General features: G+C 35.2%; 2 protein-coding genes and 2 long non-coding RNA genes across 5 annotated transcripts in view; 1 reads left to right on the top strand and 3 right to left on the bottom strand.

Moving 5' to 3' along the window:
• Positions 1-19292, top strand: part of LOC137239114 (centaurin-gamma-1A-like) — a 455958-nt gene that overhangs the window by 236080 nt on the left and 200586 nt on the right. The gene's annotated exons all lie outside the window — the stretch shown is intronic.
• LOC137241923 (uncharacterized) lies at positions 270-1594 on the bottom strand. The gene is made up of 3 exons (XR_010950030.1): positions 1373-1594; positions 557-669; positions 270-483 (listed from the first exon to the last, which is right to left on the bottom strand). It is a non-coding gene; the product is annotated as an uncharacterized lncRNA (long non-coding RNA).
• On the bottom strand, positions 6762-8495 carry LOC137241921 (uncharacterized). Its single transcript, XR_010950029.1, has 3 exons — positions 8305-8495; positions 7373-7538; positions 6762-7304 (listed from the first exon to the last, which is right to left on the bottom strand). It is a non-coding gene; the product is annotated as an uncharacterized lncRNA (long non-coding RNA).
• On the bottom strand, positions 10339-13637 carry LOC137241925 (uncharacterized). 2 transcript variants are annotated; one of them, XM_067769275.1, is made up of 3 exons: positions 13432-13637; positions 11110-11269; positions 10339-11030 (listed from the first exon to the last, which is right to left on the bottom strand). In XM_067769275.1, the coding sequence occupies exons 1-3, from the start codon at positions 13574-13576 to the stop codon at positions 10523-10525; spliced, it is 813 nt and encodes a 270-aa protein (XP_067625376.1). In that variant the 5' UTR covers positions 13577-13637; the 3' UTR covers positions 10339-10522. The 2 variants fall into 2 exon arrangements, with proteins under 2 accessions (XP_067625376.1, XP_067625377.1); XM_067769276.1 differs by having other exon boundaries at positions 10350-11030; positions 13444-13637.

The following is a 19292-nucleotide window of genomic DNA, read 5'->3' as shown; positions in this document are numbered from 1 at the left end:
ATATATGTATATATTGAAATACTAATAAATTTTACCAAGTTTGAAGAAAGTGAATTGTAAAGAAATTTAAGCAAGTGACTTGAAGTTGGAAATTAACTTATAATTATTAAATAATAAAATAAAATTGTGGATTTATAACGCTTTAAGAAAAACCCTAAACTCTTTTATTCCCGACTGTGAAGTGTAGCGAAGAAAGACCAAGAGAGTACTCAATTTGTTCACGTAGATAGCTGAAAGAAAAAAGCTCCAGTGAAATAAATCAAGAAATATACTTTTTTTTGCATTTATTAAATTTAGCTTAAACCTAATTTTCAATGTACATGTATGTATTTATACATTTGCTGTATAATGGACTTAGAATTAATGAGATGTTGGTAATTCATGTTCTCCAGTTCCAATAATATTTGAGGATCATCAATGCTCATTGAATGGACATTTGACTAGGCTAATTTTTGTTTTAACCAGCTTTATTTGGTGAAAACTCTGCAAAGTTAAGAGAACTGTTAGAACAACAAATACATATGAAAAATGCGAAAAAAAAATTTCGCAAATTTACGTTATGGAGTCGTTTCCACAGTTTATTGAAGATATTTCGCTTATGTAAGGAGCGCTAAAGGTGTGATATTGATATCATACGAAGCTTCGAAGAGATCAAGATTTTCTGAAGATCTGAAAACAAATACAAAAAATTAAAAACAATATACTTACTAGAGACTCAAAATATTTTAAGAATAAGTTCCTTTTATAAGTATCCACTCTTAAGATCTAAACTGCAGACAGTATCAAATAAATTGAACGTTGAATTGTGCTGCCTTTGCTAAACGATACCTCCATAAATTAAAACCAAGTAGGCATAACATGAAAACTGAACTGTAAACCTGCGAATCGTACTAAGCACACCTTTACTTTTTGTAGTTCTCTTTTGGTTTTAAAATATGTTTCCATTACCTCCCGCTTTAAGATGGAAAATATCTGGAAAAGTTTAAATGTAAAATCTCGGCTACCTCCATGCTTTAATGCTTCTTTTGGAAAGTTAGGTCTTGGTGCAACTAAGAAAACACTGGCAGATCTTAGGAATACAAATTTCTTTGCTATTCGCTATGCAGGGGTCAGCAAAGTACTATACACTCAATGCTAAGCTGTTCAGGTTTAACTCATACGAGCCTAAATTGCTCCGGCTCTGTTTGTAATAAATCTTCGAAGGATACTTCAGAGATTCCTTTAATTACTGAAAATGTTACGTAAGACCAATAGAGGGGATATTTACTTTGGTTAGCAAAGGTTTTTCTGCACTTAGAACCAGTTCCCTAAGAACCTTTTTCTTTTGAATCAGCACTTTCTTTAGTTTTAAATTTTATGTTTATATTCATACCTGCTTCATCTTCAGAATGGTCCACCGGTTCAGTATTCAAACCATGCTCCACTTTATTATTCTGTTCAAAATCTGTAATACTTTGTAATACCGGAGTCCTAAAAAAATTTGTGACTAGCAAAAAAATATTATTTTCAAACCACATAGCTTCTTCCTTTGGCACTATTTAAATTTTTGTTTCTTAAGTTGTTACGCCTTTACACGACAAGACACTTTGCTTACTTGTTTAACACTAAAAACTTTTGCGCATTTTATGGTTTATATTTATATCTGAAAAAAAAAATAATAAAATTTTCATATTAGAAGTAAGGGAATGCAAGTTCGTTTGTAACTGAACATTATATACTCAGCTGCCAGCTTTAATCGACGACCATTTAAAAGTTTTCTCGCATTTTTACAGTGAAACTTTTGAAGTAAAGTAGCATGGAAAAAGATACGTTTTACGCGGGACATTCAAATGGCATAGTGAATAGAGGCATCTGCCTTAAAACCAGTATGAATGCAGGTTACTTCGAGTTCAAAACTAAGTACCCTAAAAGCTAGCTGATGAAGAAGTGAAATTCATCGCGGTGTGCAAATTTTGCTATTTTTCTCTTATATCAATTACAAAAAATAAATGGTTTTTATTAATGTTCAAAAATAATTGTTTAAATAGTATTAACAAGAGTAGCGATTTTTAAAATCGTATGTAAGTTTTAATTTTTAAACCTTAAGTTTGGCAAGTTTATAGTCCGATTTCGTCCATTTTAAGTGGCAAGTGCAAAAGAAAACATGAACCAAATTTGATTTATTTCCCTACTAGATCAGCTACCACCTAACCTAACCAAAGTATTCGACGGTTCCTGAATACTGTCGACAATAAATATACTATATTTGCTATTCACAGCTGAGTATAAAAACTCTATGATACTATAATAATAACAATGATATAACAATGGCATGGCTCGATATGCTTCCCGCTTCCGATACCTGGGATACAAACAACTTCACCAAAAATTTTTGTTCCACTCAGTGGTTCGTAATACCTAGAAATACTTGTAGCGGTATGAACATGGGTTACGTGGGTGTGGCCAGCTATGAACATATCTATGTATTTAAAAAAAGAACGGCAATTCGGTTTTAAAACGGTTGGCAAACTCGATAACAATAACTCTATGTTTATCTTAAACAAAAATATTGTTTTCCTCTAAGAACTTCACAAATGGTTTAAAAGTACAAACAACAACACTGTACAACACCAATTTAGCAACAGAGTTATTATGGTAACTTTTAGGAAAGGGACAGCGCACAGAAAACTTTTTTTGAACTTTGTCTAGCAAGTCAAATTTTTTCTTCACCAACATTCTATATCAATCTTTTCACAAGTTATACTCGAAGCAAGTGTATAGATTGTGAAGAGTTTGAGCTTTGAGGACTAGGAAGATATTAAATTATAAATAGATACAGGGCGCGATAACCTCTGAAGAGATTTCAGGCCGAGCTTCTCTTCCGTGTTGCGTCGTGCTCCTTTTACTTTTTCCTACAAATTTGCGGGACGGAACCTACATGTTTTATGCCAACTCCGAACGATTCATTGCAGAAATACACTCGAAGTGTTTGCGAAATCACTGCCGAGGGGCACTTAGAAAAACTTTCTTCTAATTAAAAAAAAAAACTTTTTTCTAAACTTTAGAAGTTGATTTTGGTTGGCTTGAGCACAGAACCTTCGGTGTGGTAGGCGAAGCGCCCTACCACCAAACCACGGCGACCGCTATTGAGGAAGATATTGGTTCTTGTAAAATTAGTAAAATTGTAGCTAACACTATGACGAAGCGCTTTCGGAAAAATCGCGTGATTACTCTGTTGCAAGAAAAAAATCTTATTATGTTGTACTGTGTTATTTTTAGCAGCGAGGGTAAATGCCGTCTTGTTTACAATATAATTGTCAAATCTTGAATAGACCACAAATTAGTTGTTGCGATCAACAAAATCTATTGTCGTGGCCTTAATTTCATAACATTTCTCGGTAAATTTGGCAACAACAACTTCAAAACGCATTAATTCCAGTTAACTCTTTTCAAAATCCAAGTCATCGTTATTAAAAATTTGATATTTGTTTGTTATTTTAGTCTCTTGTTAGATATGTATGTTCGTTAGAAGCTTTCTTAAAATTTAACTACGTTCTTAAGAGGCTATGTTTTCGGAGAAGGTACAGAACCCAACTTCTGGAGGGATGTGTTGTTTTGTTATGAGTAAACGCTTGGATCCAAGTAAGTCTTTTTTCTGGCTGTGTCACTGTCGTTTGCGTATACGACTTTGAATATATCATCAAGAATTTCGGTCCCTGTGGTGATCTGCATATCGGATTGATATATAGTCATGCTTAGATAAGGCTGATGAATCTTCTTTAGCTTTAACAAACAAAATTAGATTCTGCCTCGAATTCAGTCAAGTTGCACGCTTGCCAATAAGTGGTTCTTCATAGACTTTGGCCAGGATCAGATGAGACAGCCCTTTTTTATTTTCGGAGAAAAAATTCTTCGGAGGAACGACATAAAGATATTTTTAGCCCCAACCTCCAGAACTCTCCAGAAATTGATTTGGCGGAAAGAAGCCAATACTATCGTATCATGCGTGTGAAAATTCATTCAGAATATATGACTGTCCAGACTTACATCTCTCATAAACTAATAAAAAAAACAGGCGCGATATACCTCCGAAGAGGTTTAGGGCGAGCTACTCCTCCAATTCGCGTCATGATTCTTTTAATTTTTCCTACAAATTGGCGGGACGGGACCTACATGTTTTTCGTTGACTCCGAACGGCATGGCAGAAGAGTTTTCACTGAGAAGGTCTTCATGTCAGACATGCATTCGGAGTGTTTGCTAAATCACTGCCGAGGGGCGACCCCGCTTAGAAAAACTTGTTTCTAAATGTTTGATATTGTTTGCTCGGGAGCTGAACCCAGGATCCACAGTTTGGTAGGCGGAGCACGCTATTTTATTTCTTTATTTCAGTCTATGGCATTTAAAGCCTTTACAGACTAGATAACAATGTTGAATTAAAATTAGATAATTATTTAATAGTATGCAGCTTTACAGCTACCCAATTGTCAACTCCACCTACGCAAGGAGGATCTTGTCACAAATGTGTATTATCATACATAATTTAGCAGATGAGGCTCTGCGATCCCAAGCTCCCATGGAGTTAGGGAGTGGGGGCGGGAAGGCCTAGAAGGTTCATTATGATCATTTTTAGTCCCTCCCAGGATGGTCGGACTAGTACTTTAGTAGTGCTTGTTACCAGAACGTACCGGATCTATATCCGAAAACCTACGGGAAGTGTCTTTATCTAACAACCAAAGGAAATTGTTGACACCAACGAGCTCCGTTGTGAGCACCCATATTTTACACAATGTTCCAGTGCTGCAAAATCGGTAGCGATACTTGGAAGTGATTAACAGATTGCTCCGAGGTGCTTGTTGGTATGAAGTGTACAAAGTACATCGACCACATTGTTTTATGCGATTATATTAAAGTGTGACTGTAGATGGAAAGACGTACGCGTCACAGTAAAGGAAAGCTTCGGCCTGGGCACAGTAATATCTTACGATTCAGTCGATCACCAAAGACGCATGAGAATCCTCAACTAGACTTGAGTAAAGTTAAGTTGACCATTTGAACTTGGTCTTTTCTGGCGCCCATAGGTGCCTTAAATGTAAAGGAATAACGCTGAAACCACATCTGTACGATAATACATCCGAATAAATTCGTAATCTTTAGCAAAAGAGTTGCACAAAATCCTAGCCTAGACGCACAAGGTACCTACCGTTCTTTATCACTTACAATCCCAATAAGCAAAAAAGGCTTTTCTGGGATGTAGTAGCAACCTGTTGTTATACATATATGTTTTTATACCGCAAAAACACTCCCCTAGCACCTTCTGGTAATAGGCCGACTGCTCGGAAAGCGATATTTGGCGCCTCGAACCTACAAGTCTGTGGATTAAAGTCATCCTTTATGACAGGAATATTTATGGGGGAATATTTTAAGACCCTTAAACCGTTGTGCGCTCAGGGAGCACCTCATCCCATTCCATGTTAACGCGCCATTCATGCTCTCATCTGAGCTCAGACTTTAGAACGCACACTAAATACCTCATACCATAAAAAATGTTACAATCTTTTGTTATCCCTCTTACACAACTCAAAATACCTACGAATTATACTCGATTCTAAATTTTCGGGGAAACCCCACGTAGAATAGAGAGCATCCGCGTATCTGTGTGCATGCAAGAGGACGATAGGGTGCACGTGGCGCCTATCGCCCACTCTCTCTCATTGGGTAGTTACGGAAATTTTTAAACCCATAACTGGGTGCCTGAATTGGCAGTGTCTTTCAGGCGGAAATTATAGCCGCGAAGAAAGTAGCGGAAACTTTGTTGCATGCGTGCTTAAGCTGCAGTCACGACAAGGTATATACTATTAGTCAGACGGCCATTAAGGCAATAATATCGAAGACAGTGTTCTCGAATTCGAACAAGCATTGGAGTAACTTCGCTTAGGCCGGACCATACATCTTTACTGGGCTCCCGGTCAGAAAGGGATAGAAAGTAATGAAAAGGCCAATGAATACTAGATGAATCGACGGTTGACGTACCAATACGCTTGTGAGACAGAGGTTGCGTACGATCCATCAAGCCAGATAGAAGCGCGAGGCTAATATATTTTAAGAGCATGGTCAAATCTTACGACATTAGACTCACAAAACTGCTCCTACTATCTTTAGTAGTTAGAGCAGACTTAAGGCTCTAGGCACTGTCATCTGGCGTGACATGCTTATAAGTTTGGCCTAGTGTGTAACAGCATATTTAGGAAGCGCGAGCAACAGGAAGTAACGGTTGTGCACATTCTGTGTTTGTGTCCTCCGCTCGCGAGGTCAAGGCCATAGCTACTAAGGGCGGAAGATTTATCAGGTCACGGGGTCGAGGCAGCAGCTAAGCTAGGTCTTAGAAAACTGCAAGCCTTTACATGAGGTTGAAGTTATTTTATAACAAAGGTTCTGGTGCCAAACTGAAGTTTTTCCGTCTGGTCATCAAAGAAATTATGCTAACACTATGGACACATTCAGTCTTAGGTTAGGTCAAGCCAACCCTCTTACATATATACGGTAGTTCACTGTTCAAGGAGGTACATTTGCTTTGTGTTCATGTTTATCGTGGTGGACTGCGATCAGGATACTTGACAAAGAAAAATTACTTACAAATCCAGATTTTAATTCAAATCACCTTTTCACATACCTTCTTCAATCCGTTCATCTTTCGTCACAATCTATTTGTGGTTATACCGCTGATATTTTTTTTTGCTATTGGGTAAAGATCATCAACTCTTTGTAATAAAAAGATTTTCGGGTGCATTGTTATTAGTAAATTTTATTTGTTTCTTCTTTTTTGCAACTAAATGAAATTCCAAATGTGTTTACCCAACAATCGCTGATTGATTTGTTTTTCCAACAAATTTTTAAAAAACAAATTAATACCGCTGTTATATGTATTAAACTGAGTCAAGACCTGCTTTTTGATGAAATTATTTATTTGCCGTGGTATGGGCCTAGAATTTACGAAACCTTTAAGTTGAGAGTTCATGTCGGCTAGCCCCACTGATATTCTAAGGTCAGAAATTCTCATGGAACCAGTTATTTTATAGCGAAATGATCCATTTAAGCGCACATTTTTAAAACTGAAAGAAAAATCACCAACCGCCTTGTTTACAAAGTTCTTGCCAGCGAGACTGGCTAGTTTCAGTATGTTATGAAGTTCAAATTTGCCCACAGCGAAGATGTAAGGGAAAGTGAAATCAAATTCGATGCGTCGTCTAAATAATGAATTTTTGAGTTTATTAATTTTCATTTTGTCCAGATTGAAAATCTGTATATTCCTAAGCTCGCCGAAAAGTCTATAAAATTTGAAGGTACTGTTAGAACAACAAATGCGCACAAATGAGAAAAATCTTGACAAACTTACGAAAAATATTTGTTTTCATAGTCCATTGTAATGTTCTCCTTTCTATATGGCGCTAGAGGTGGAATATTGTATTGTGGCCATCCTGTCGGCATTTGTTTGAGTAATCCTTGCACACTTTTACGCAACGGCGAGGACATAAAACGGAAGCCTAAACTTCTGGGACGAACTTAAAATAATGAAAAAAATTATGAAAAATTAAAAAATATTTCAAGACTTAAGTTATTTGTTAAAATTATGTATCAAAAACTCTTAAAGCAATCCACCACCAGTCGTTTTATACTACTTAACCGAATAAAACCCATCGCTTCAGGTTGCTTCGAACGCGCGAGATGGCTTCATTAAGAAGCGTATGTCCTTGAGGTAATGATGAAAAATTGTGAAACGCACTAACGATAGTTATTTATTTGTTGTCTTGTTATTATTGGTTGTTATCTTTTGATCATTCCAACGAATTCCTCGAACATTAAGATGAATAATAAATACGCGAAAAGTTAAAGGTTAACTATATCTAGCAATTTTAGAATGGACGGAGCACTTGTGAAAGCTTTTTTTGAAGTCGCGCGTGGACCCAACTCAGAAATCACTGAGTTGATTTTGGTAGCACTTCTAAATTCCACGAAACTATCTTTGTCTGGCACGTTCGATTAAGTAAAAAAACTGACTGGAACAAGGCTGAAGTATTTCGGCCTAGACTAGATTTATTTTATGAAGGGTACAACACACAATCCACTTTACCATGAGTAGGACTCATCACTGAATTTTGTACAAAAAGGATTTTTTTTTCAAGCAGGGGGGAGTAACTTAAGTTAAATTTAAAGTAAAGTAAAGTTGTCCGAATTTGTTTGACCTTGGGAATGGCTCTCTAGCTGCCTTTAGCTTTGGAAACGAAATTTATTTTATTTTAAGTTTTAAGCTGCTGCCGATTTCCATACCTTCGTCTGCTTTTCCTTGAGAGAAGTCTACCACTTTATAATCCGAATCGTCCTCCACTTTATCGTTCTGTTCAAAACCATTATCACTTTTTACTGAAATCCACAAAACATTTGCTAGTACTAGCAAAAAAATACTTCTTTGGAACAGCATAATAAATATTAATTCTTAAAGTTTGAGCTCCAATCCACTAAGCCTTATATTTTCATACTAAATACTTTTCCACTTTATAATTTATATTTATGTTTATACATAGAACAAAGCCTTTGTGTTAGAGATCAAGGATGCAAACCCATCCACAAGTCGGTGTTGTTCGGTAAGGTTTTTGGCAGACGTGTAAAGGTACAAGAACGGATTCATGAAGACGTCTGAACATTAAAATGATGCGGTCATCTTGCTAATGAAATCAATATAACGTTAAAAACGGTATGACGTCATGTGAGTGTAGGAAACTATATAGTTGGAAAAAATTAACATATTTTCAAGAATGAAAGTTCGGTTTAAAATTGGTGTACAAACCTGATACAATAAGAACTTCACTTTTTTTTAATACATGAATTGTCTTTTTGGATAGGCAAATAATCTTTTGTTTCGAATTTTAATAATTACATCGTGTGAGTTAAATACACTCTGCGAAATATACCTCAAGTTTTAAGTAGAACTTACGACTTCATCTCGAACGCAAGCGAGAATACCGAGACCCAAGAAAACGAGAACTCGGCTTCTCGTAAGATTCTCGAATTTCGAAGTTCTCGTATTGTTCGCGAGCATCTCTACATTCAATTCAGTTGCTGAAATAGCATTACTTCGTTGTTTTTTATTGTGGTATTGTGGAGCTTGTGTTCCAAACTATATCGTAAGCTCTATATAAAACAGCCAATGCATCTATTAAATAGAATTTCGAGAAGCTCGCGAGCTTTATGAGTATTTCGAGATTCGAGAATCTCGCGAGAAGGCGAGTCTTGCGCGAAGATTCTTCTCGAACAAGTTCGAGAAATCGTAAGCTCTAGTTTTAAGTCTAGAAAAATTATATTTGTCAGATGTACGAATTGTAATTTGCTAGTAAAGAAGTCCTAGTAAGTAAATCCTGTTCCTAGAATAAACAGCAATAAATTTATAGACCAATCATATATGCCTTAATTAATGAAAGAGTAGTTATTGGGGCTTAACCCAGTTTTTTAAGATGTATTCGAAAGTCTGAGTTAACATTTTTCTCGCAAAAAGTTTATTACATTTTTGTTGTTTGTGACACAGTGTTATTCAGCATTGTAAAAATATTCAACTAATTATTTCAAGCGACCAGCTTTGTGAAAAAACAGTTCAGTGATAAATTTGAGGGTAGCATCTTTAAAAAATATTAATTATACCATTTAACGCTTTTAATAGCATCGCAATTACTTTTAAAAATCAATTTGTTATTTGTTAAAAAGAGTAATAGTGGACTTGGTAGTTCTCTATTTTACGCTGTTTTATTAATTTTATTTTTTTGGAAATTTTAAAAATTTGAGATACAACAAGAAGTATTATCGTACGCAGTATATCCATTCTAGAAGCTCAGAATGAGCTGGCGCTTTTATCAGACTCATTAAAGTATAAAGGCAAGTTTCAATAACCTTCGGCGGATCGCCGGAGTGTGGCCTTTCATGGATTTGGTGCTAGTGACTGGAGGCTATTTCTGTTATTGTTACTGACTATTGTGCTGACGTTGGGTTACAGTTGGTGGTAGGATATATATTGTGGGTAAATAATTAACAATTTTGCTTCAAATCGAATATAAAAAGTGTTCTAAAAAATGCAAAAGATAAGCAAAACTCGCTGTAGGGAAGTAGTTTTTATTTAACAAAATGTTCCTAACCTAGGTGCTTCGCTCTTTGGAGTAAACCTCAAACAACGATATTCCTCCTGCAGCAGACCACGATAACAAAATCTGCTCCCCATTCATATTGGACTAGACAAAATTCTAACCTATATCCTACATGGGAACATGAGACTAAAGATCTCTTCTTTTAAACTTATCACTAAAGAAAACTCCAGCCATAAACCCGTTATGGAAAAATGAACAACTGTATTAGTATAGAGAAAACATATATATTAACAAAGTTATCATTTTATTGCGGTTTATTTATAGCAATTAACCTTTTTAGCTTTAAGTTTCACCATTTTTTTTTTTTTTTTTTTGAAATAAAGGCAGGTGCATCGTAAATTTCATTTGATTTGCAGCTAAAGTATATCCCAAATATGTTTGCCCACTAATAAACGATTAATTTGTGTTTCCAATAAATGCTCAGCCAACCAATTAATAAAACTCTTAGCTTGATTAAATTGAGCTAACACCTGCTTTACCAACAGATTATTCATTTGCGCTGTTATGGGGTAAGAATTTATGGCACCAGTAAGTTCGGAATTCATGCCGTCCAACTCCAATGACAACGCAAGGTCATCAATGCTTACTGAACCAAATAGGACTGGCGGTTTGTAATGAAATGATCCATTTAAGCGTAAATTCTCAAAACCGAAGTTAAAATCACAATTGGCTCTTATATTGGAGGTTATACCAAAGTAATTGAGTAGATCAAGTGAGCCATATACTGCAAATTTTCCTATAGCGGAGATATTGGGAAAAGTGAAGTCGAATTCGATGCGTCGGTGAATGAATTGATTTTTTACTTCATTGATTACCATTTCATTTAGATTGGAAATTTGTAACTGCTCCAAGTGACTGTGAAAGCTGAGAAGTAAAAAATTTAATTAAATTAGAAAATTATTGAAATAAGGAAGTTTATGAGAAAAAATTTTGGGAAACTTACGTTAAGTAGTCGTGTTCATAATTCACTGTAATGTTCTCTCTTTTGTATGGCGCTAACGGTGGAATGTTGTGTTGTGGCCATCCTGTAGGCATTTCTTCGAGTATTTTTTCTAACTTTTTGCGAAGTCTAGCGGAAGTTAAGAAATCTAAACTTTTCTGAGCTGAAAATAAAAATAAAATAATAAAAGCAATTAACTATCTATTGTTTTTTTTTTCTGCAAATTTTTGTTTTGTTGGGCTTGACCATACATTTCCCCTCTACTCTCCTACGCGTTTCAGCGCTACAGCGCCTTTTTCAGGTATGTCTGCTTTATCAGTTTTAACATATTTAATTATAAAACAATTACAACTAATAGTTACTTTAACTTATATTCAAATTGAAACAGTTAATCCTTTCAAATTTATTACAATTAAGGGGATGTGTGGAATAATGGTATAAGTCGAGTTACACCGTTTTTCCATAAATCAACTAAATAAAAAGAGCACGATTACATACACATACCATATTAATCTTAGAAAATAATAGTGACATTTAACAAAGATATTAGCTTCATTTATGGAAAACGGTATAACTCTCTAATAAAATTTTGCAGTAGTGAAGCATCGAAATGGTATGAAAATATATTCAATGTCGTAGACCAGAAAGAACTGAAAAATAAAAGAATTGAAGTGGTTTCAAAAACGATTAAGCAGACAGAGATCTCCATTGTTAAAAATAGAAAAAGTTTAAAAATGATAAAAGTAGTAAAAAAAAATTGCTATAAATAACAAACGAAAATAACAAATAGTTATAAGCACATCTAAATAATAGAATATAATGTATTTAACAATGTAATTGTTATTAGAGAAAAATTGTAAGTTTACAAACGGCGATGGTTACTAGGACATGTTTCTGAATTTCACTTCTTCATCAGCTAGCTTTTCGGGAGCTGAGCGTGGAACTCGAATCTCCAACATTCATATCAGTGCAAGCCTTTAGCTGCTAAGCCATATGAATGTCCCGTTGTTCGCTGTACAATTGGTCTCTAAGAGTTGCCTTTTTGTTTATATTCCTTTTTGATCACCATGTAGGCACATACACTCTGTATGTAGTTTATTCCTAATGGTGTGGATATGATTTTTAGGCGCGCTTTTGAAAGCTTAGTAACATTTGATCATATTGATATAATAGTAACAGCGGAAGTATTAAAAACAAATACAGTAAAAATCCGAACAAATGTTACTAAGCTTTCAAAAGCGCTTAAAAAAAACATATACACACCATTAGGAATAAACTACATACAGAGTGTATGTGCCTACATGGTGATCAAAAAGGAATATAAACAAAAAGGCAACTCTTAGAGACCAATTGTACAGCGAACAACGGGACATTCATATGGCTTAGCAGCTAAAGGCTTGCACTGATATGAATGTTGGAGATTCGAGTTCAACGCTCAGCTCCCGAAAAGCTAACTGATGAAGAAGTGAAATTCAGAAACATGTCCTATTAACCATCGCCGTTTGTAAACTTACAATTTTTCTCTAATATCAATTACAAAAACAATTGTATAAAGCAATATGAGCAAAGCTCGCTAATTAAATACATATGATCGTTTTAACAATGGTTATTAATGTATCTACTATTTTGTTTAGTAAAGTATCTCAATCAAAATATTCGATATTCGATCTATGGAATAACGGTATAACTCAAAAAAAAAAAAAAAAAATCATCCATTTTCTAATAAAATTATGTATATATAAAATTTGTTACTTTTTCTTATCAAAGAATCATACTATCTAAAATCCTACCAAGTAGGATTATTATAAATTTATTTTTACCTGCATTGTTAATTTTTTTCACTTTTCTCAAAAGGTTGATTCTTGAGTTATACCGTTATTCCACACATCGCCTCAATTAATGATAATCATTTATTATTCATATATTATTTAATGATTAGTGCTGAGTAAATGAAAAAATATTAGTTACCAAAAAAGTATCAACATTTTTCCTGTTATAAAGACGAATCCCTTTATTTATAAAAACAATGCAAAAGGTTTATAAAGATTTTTAGAATGACGTTTTCCTACAAATTTCCAATTATTAGAGGTTTATAAACCAATTTTATTTTTCATGGATAAGGTGGTAACAAAAGAAACAATATTTTACTGCTCAAGTCAAAATTTAAATGTAGTTTAAACTCTTACTAAATACCGGGTCTGAGAAAGTAATGATTTTTCTGTATAAACTTAAAGAACCAGACGATTTTGATTTGCCGCCATAAGGTCACAAACTAACGAGACCGTTTAAGTTTGTATTTATTTATTAAAGATTCCATGATTTTACCAATTTCCATACCTCCAGCTGGATATTTCACCAACTCGTTATCAAATTCGTGTTCTATATCATTTTGTACAAAATTAGGGTCGCAACTGACTGAAATCCACAAAAGATTCGCAGCCAAGAAAAGTAAACTCTTGCGATTAAACATTTTTTTTTATAATATTTTTTTTAAAGAATTAAACCAGCCCGACAAACTTGTACCTTGTGGTTTAATTTCATACTAACTATTTTCTTAAGGTTTATGGCTTATATACCTGAGAAATTTTAAATAAATATATATCTTGACCAAAAATCTCTGTCGCCTAGGCATCACTCATTCCTATCGTATAAGAATAGCAAATTTATATTTTTTTGAGTGGGTGAATAACCTCTTTGTCTACTCACGGCTATCGAAAATTTATTAAACAATCATTTAATTAAACTTATCTGAATAACATTGATAAATTGGCTGGGGCTATTTAAGTGTTTCTTCTATAAATATGAAAACTTGAAGACTTTAATTGATATTGTTTAGAAGATAATAATTGTATTTACAAATATAACTGTATTTTGCCAATATCCGCTGCAGGTAGTTTATATTCATATTATATCCATTTATTTATTAGCTGAAGAACGCTCTTTTTTACATTTTCAACTGAGATGTGACGTTTTTCTAAGTTTGGCCGTTTTCAAAGCACCAGCACAAATATAGCGATCTGCCACTCAGCTATTGCGAAAATGCAATACATCACGTAAACAAATTAGAATATCAAATTATTCGAAACATACTTCAGATGTCTCCATGAGACTAACGGAAGTACCACGCAATAAAGGGGTACCCTAATGTTAATGTATGTATGTACATAACTAATTCATACCCCAAATTCTTTCGATTGCAAGCTTTGGCTCCTCAAATTAGAAGGAACCACTTACTTGATAACACTAAATTATTTTCAATAACTGAATAAAATAATAACAAGTAAGGAAGGCTAAGTTCGGGTGTAACCGAACATTACACCCTCAGTTGAGAGCTATGGAGACAAAATAAGGAAAATCACCATGTAGGAAAATGAACCTAGGGTAACCCTGGAATGTGGTTGTATGACATGTGTATCAAATGGAAGGTGGTAGTGAGTATTTTAAAAGGGAATGGGCTTTAGTTCTATAGGTGAACGCCTTTTCGAGAAATCGCCATAAAGGTGGACCAGGGGTGACTCTAGAATATGTTTGTACGATATGGGTATCAAATGAAAGCTGTTAATGAGTATTTTGAAAAGGAGTGATCCTTAGTTCCATAGGTGGACCCCGTTTCGAGATATCGCCATAAAGGTGGACCAGGGGTGTCTCTAGAATGTGTTTGTACGATATGGGAATCAAATAAAAGGTGTTACTGAGCATTTTAAGAGGGAGTGGGTATTAGGTCTATAGGTGGACGCCTTTTCGAGATATCGCCATTAGGGTGGGCCAGGGGTGACTCTAGAATGTTTGTACGATATGGGTATCAAACGAAAAGTGTTACTGAGCATTTTAAGAGGGAGTGGGCATTAGGTCTATAGGTGGACGCCTTTTCGAAATGTCGCCATTAGGGTGGGCCAGGGGTGACTCTAGAATGTGTTTGTATGATATGGGTATCAAATGAAAGATGGTAATGAGTTTTTTAAAAGGGAGTAATCCTTAGTTCTATAGGTGGACACCTTTTCGAGATATCGCCATAAAGGTGGACCAAGGGTGACTCTAGAATGTTTGTACGATATGGGTATCAAACGAAAGGTGTTACTGAGCATTTTAAGAGGGAGTGGGCATCAGGTCTATAGGTGGACGCCTTTTCGAGATATCGTCATTAGGGTGGGCCAGGGGTGACTCTAGAATGTGTTTGTACGATATGGGTATCAAACGAAAGGTGTTACTGAGCATTTTAAGAGGGAGTGGGCATTAGGTCTATAGGTGGACGCCTTTTCGAGATATCGCCATAAAGGTGGACCAAGGGTGCCTCTAGAATGTTTGTACGATATGGGTATCAAACGAAAGGTGTTACTGAGCATTTTAAGAGGGAGTGGGCATTAGGTCTATAGGTGGACGCCTTTTCGAGATATCGCCATTAGGGTGGGCCAGGGTGACTCTAGAATGTGTTTGTACGATATGGGTATCAAATGAAAGGTGGTAATGAGTATTTTAAAAGGGAGTAATCCTTAGTTCTCTAGGTGGACGCCTTTTATCGATATCGCCATAAAGGTGGACCAAGGGTGACTCTAGAATGTTTGTACGATATGGGTATCAAACGAAAGGTGTTACTGAGAATTTTAAGAGGGAGTGGGCATTAGGTCTATAGGTGGACGCCTTTTCGAGATATCGCCATTAGGGTGGGCCAGGGGTGACTCTAGAATGCTTGTACGATATGGGTATCAAACGAAAGGTGTTACTGAGCATTTTAAGAGGGAGTGGGTATTAGGTCTATAGGTGGACGCCTTTTCGAGATAACGCCATTAGGGTGGGCCAGGGGTGACTCTAGAATGTTTGTACGATATGGGTATCAAACGAAAGGTGTTACTGAGCATTTTAAGAGGGAGTGGACATTAGGTCTATAGGTGGACGCCTTTTCGAGATATCGCCATTAGGGTGGGCCAGGGGTGACTCTAGAATGTGTTTGTACGATATGGATATCAAATTAAAGGTATTAATGAGGGTTTTAAAAGCGAGTGGCCCTTAGATGTATATGTGAGGGCGTTCTCGCGATATCGACCAAAATGTGGACCAGCTGATCCAGAAAATCATCTGTCGGGTACTGCTAATTTATTTATATATGCAATACCACTAACAGTATTCCTGCCAAGATTCCAAGGGCTGTTGATTTCGCCTTGTAGAACTTTTTCATTTTCTTCTACTTAATATGGTAGGTGTCACACCCATTTTACAAAGTTTTTTCCAAAGTTATATTTTGTGTCAATAAACCAATCCAGTTACCATGTTTCATCCCTTTTTTCGTATTTGGTATAGAATTATGGCATTTTTTCATATTTCGTAATTTTCGATATCGATAAAGTGGGCGCGGTTATGGTCGGATTTCGGCCATTTTTTATACCAAGATAAAGTGAGTTCAGATAAGTACGTGGGCTAAGTTTAGTAAAGATATATCGGTTTTTGCTCAAGTTATTGTGTTAACGGCCGAGCGGAAGGACAGACGGTGGACTGTGTATAAAAACTGGGCGTGGCTTCCACCGATTTCACCGATTTTCACAGAGAACAGTTACCGTCATCTATGCCCCTACCAAATTTAAGAAGGATTGGTACATTTTTGTTCGACTTATGGAATTAAAAGTATTCTAGACAAACTAAATGAAAATGGGCGGAGCCACGCCCATTTTGAAATTTTCTTTTATTTTTGTATTTTGTTGCATCATATCATTACTGGAGTTGAATTTTGACTTAATTTACTTATATACAGTAAAGATATTAAATTTTTTGTTAAAATTTGAATTTTAAAAAAAATTTTTTTAAAAAGTGGGCATGTTCTTCATCCAATTTTGCTAATTTTTATTTAGCACATATATAGTAATAGTAGTAACGTTCCTGCCAAATTTCATCATGATATCTTTAACGACTGTCAAATTACAGCTTGCAAAACTTTTAAATTACCTTCTTGTAAAAGTGGGCGGTGCCACGCCCATTGTCCAAAGTCTTACTAATTTTCTATTCTGCGTCATAACGCCAACCCATCTACCAAGTTTCATCGCTTTAACCGCCTTTGGCAATGAATTATCGCATTTTTTCGGTTTTTCGAAATTTTCGATATCGAAAAAGTGGGCGTGGTTATAGTCCTATATCGTTCATTTTAAATAGCGATCTGGGATGAGTGCCCAGGAATCTACATACCAAATTTCATTAATATACCTCAAAATTTACTCAAGTTATCGTGTTAACGGACAGACGGACGGACGGACATGGCTCAATCAAATTTTTTTTCGATACTGATGATTTTGATATATGGAAGTCTATATCTATCTCGATTCCTTTATACCTGTACAACCAACCGTTATCTAATCAAAGTTAATATACTCTGTAAGCTCTGCTCAACTGAGTATAAAAAGTACTTTATGGGCTGGTCATATATTGTGTTAAGCATTACTTAATTCGGCATTGAAAAATTGAATTCATGGTTATATTAAAGGCAGTATCTTTTGAGATATGTATATGTATAGAACGCTTTATAGCTTCAAAGCTCCTCGTACCAATCCAGTTACAAATATGAAAGTGTCATACAGATATTAAGCAGACGATGACCCTAAGTACATGTGGAAGTGGAATTACAGGGCGAGACATGGCGGAATCATATAAGATGGCAGCACGACGACATACATACAAACATAAAAGTACTTTGTTTTTGTAATTCGATGGACTAATGTCAAAATCGAACTGCGCCGGAAGTTGAAGTGTGAAATCGTATTAAAAAAGTACTGTCACTTGTATGGTTCCGCCATGGGTCGGGATGGCATGGATGTTTCAATTTTGCCATATTATATCGTTCCGAAGATGGTCGGGATAGTACATTAATTGTGCTTGTTATCCGGATATGGACCATCAACATCAATAACACTCCCCAAAAACGTCACAGCGGCTTTCATCCTGTTATTTTCTGAAACCTCTTAAAACATTAACAATTCTAATAAATCAAAACAATATCTCTCTGGCATTATCTTTAGGGTTGAATTCTACAAATTATAGGTGTGCGTTCACTTTAAGCAAATAAAAATTTGTTTGATCTATGTATTTGTTATTGGTCAAAGTATAAAATTGGCAATTAAGTAATAAGTATATATGTAGTTAGTAAGAATGTAATCGAAACACATGAAACCGATGGCTTCTTAAAAATAAATAAACTCATGCAATGCTACAGGTAATCAGCAAAAAGACCTAAAGCTTTACAATAATGAAAAAAAATTTAAGGCATGATAACCCCCGAAGAGATGTTAGGCCGAGCTTCTCTTCCAATTTCTGTCGTGCTCCTTTTAGTTTTTCCTGCAAATTGGCTAGACGATACCTACTTTTTTACTGTCGACTCCGAACGGCATCTGCAAGGCAGATGGGTTTTCACTGAGAAATTTTTCATGGCAGAAATACACTCGGAGTGCTTGCCAAACACTGCCGAGGGTCGACCACGCTTAGAAAAACTTTCTTCTAATTGTAAAATTTGTTTCTAAAATGCTGATGTTGCTTTGCCGGAGACTTGAACCCAGGATCTTCGGTGTGGTGTGCAGAGCACGTTACCATCACCACGGCGCACAGTGGACCGAAATTGAAAAGTTGAGACATAGGATTTTAAATGTACATTTTCGTATTCTGTGATCTTTTTCCATAATTCATTGTTATATAACATTTTTTCGTAAAACCTAATTTAAAAAAGTTATGACACTTTTAGTAACTGGGTTTCATATCGACATACCCTAACGAGCATATGTGTATATCTAGGTACTTTTTCCAATTTCCAGCAATTTTGGCTTCACTAAAATAATTTTTACTATTTCTCAATAAAAATATGTATCAAGGTCTAACCCAGAAGCTTTCAATTTTATTTTAAAAATGTGTGCAGAATTCGCGAAAACTCGACGAATCTTAGAGGTTATAATTTTAAGTGGGTGCGAATATACATACTACATATGAAACGCAGCATTTACTTAAAATAATAAACATTTTTTTTTTTTACTTTTTTTTACGTATATTTGGAGATTTCGTGGACTATTGACCGATCGAATAATTTTTGCTTTTAATTACTCTTTTGGTACTAACGAACAAGCTGGAATAGCTAAATTTTTGATTTGAACCTTTTTTGGATTGTTAAATGTAAATTCAATATAAAAAAATTAAATGTATAATATGAATTATCAAATCTT

Source organism: Eurosta solidaginis, chromosome 2 (assembly GCF_040869045.1).
Source record: "Eurosta solidaginis isolate ZX-2024a chromosome 2, ASM4086904v1, whole genome shotgun sequence".
Taxonomy (NCBI): Eukaryota; Metazoa; Arthropoda; class Insecta; order Diptera; family Tephritidae; genus Eurosta; species Eurosta solidaginis.
Note: the sequence above shows the minus strand (reverse complement) of the source record. Positions and strands in the feature narration are given on the sequence as shown.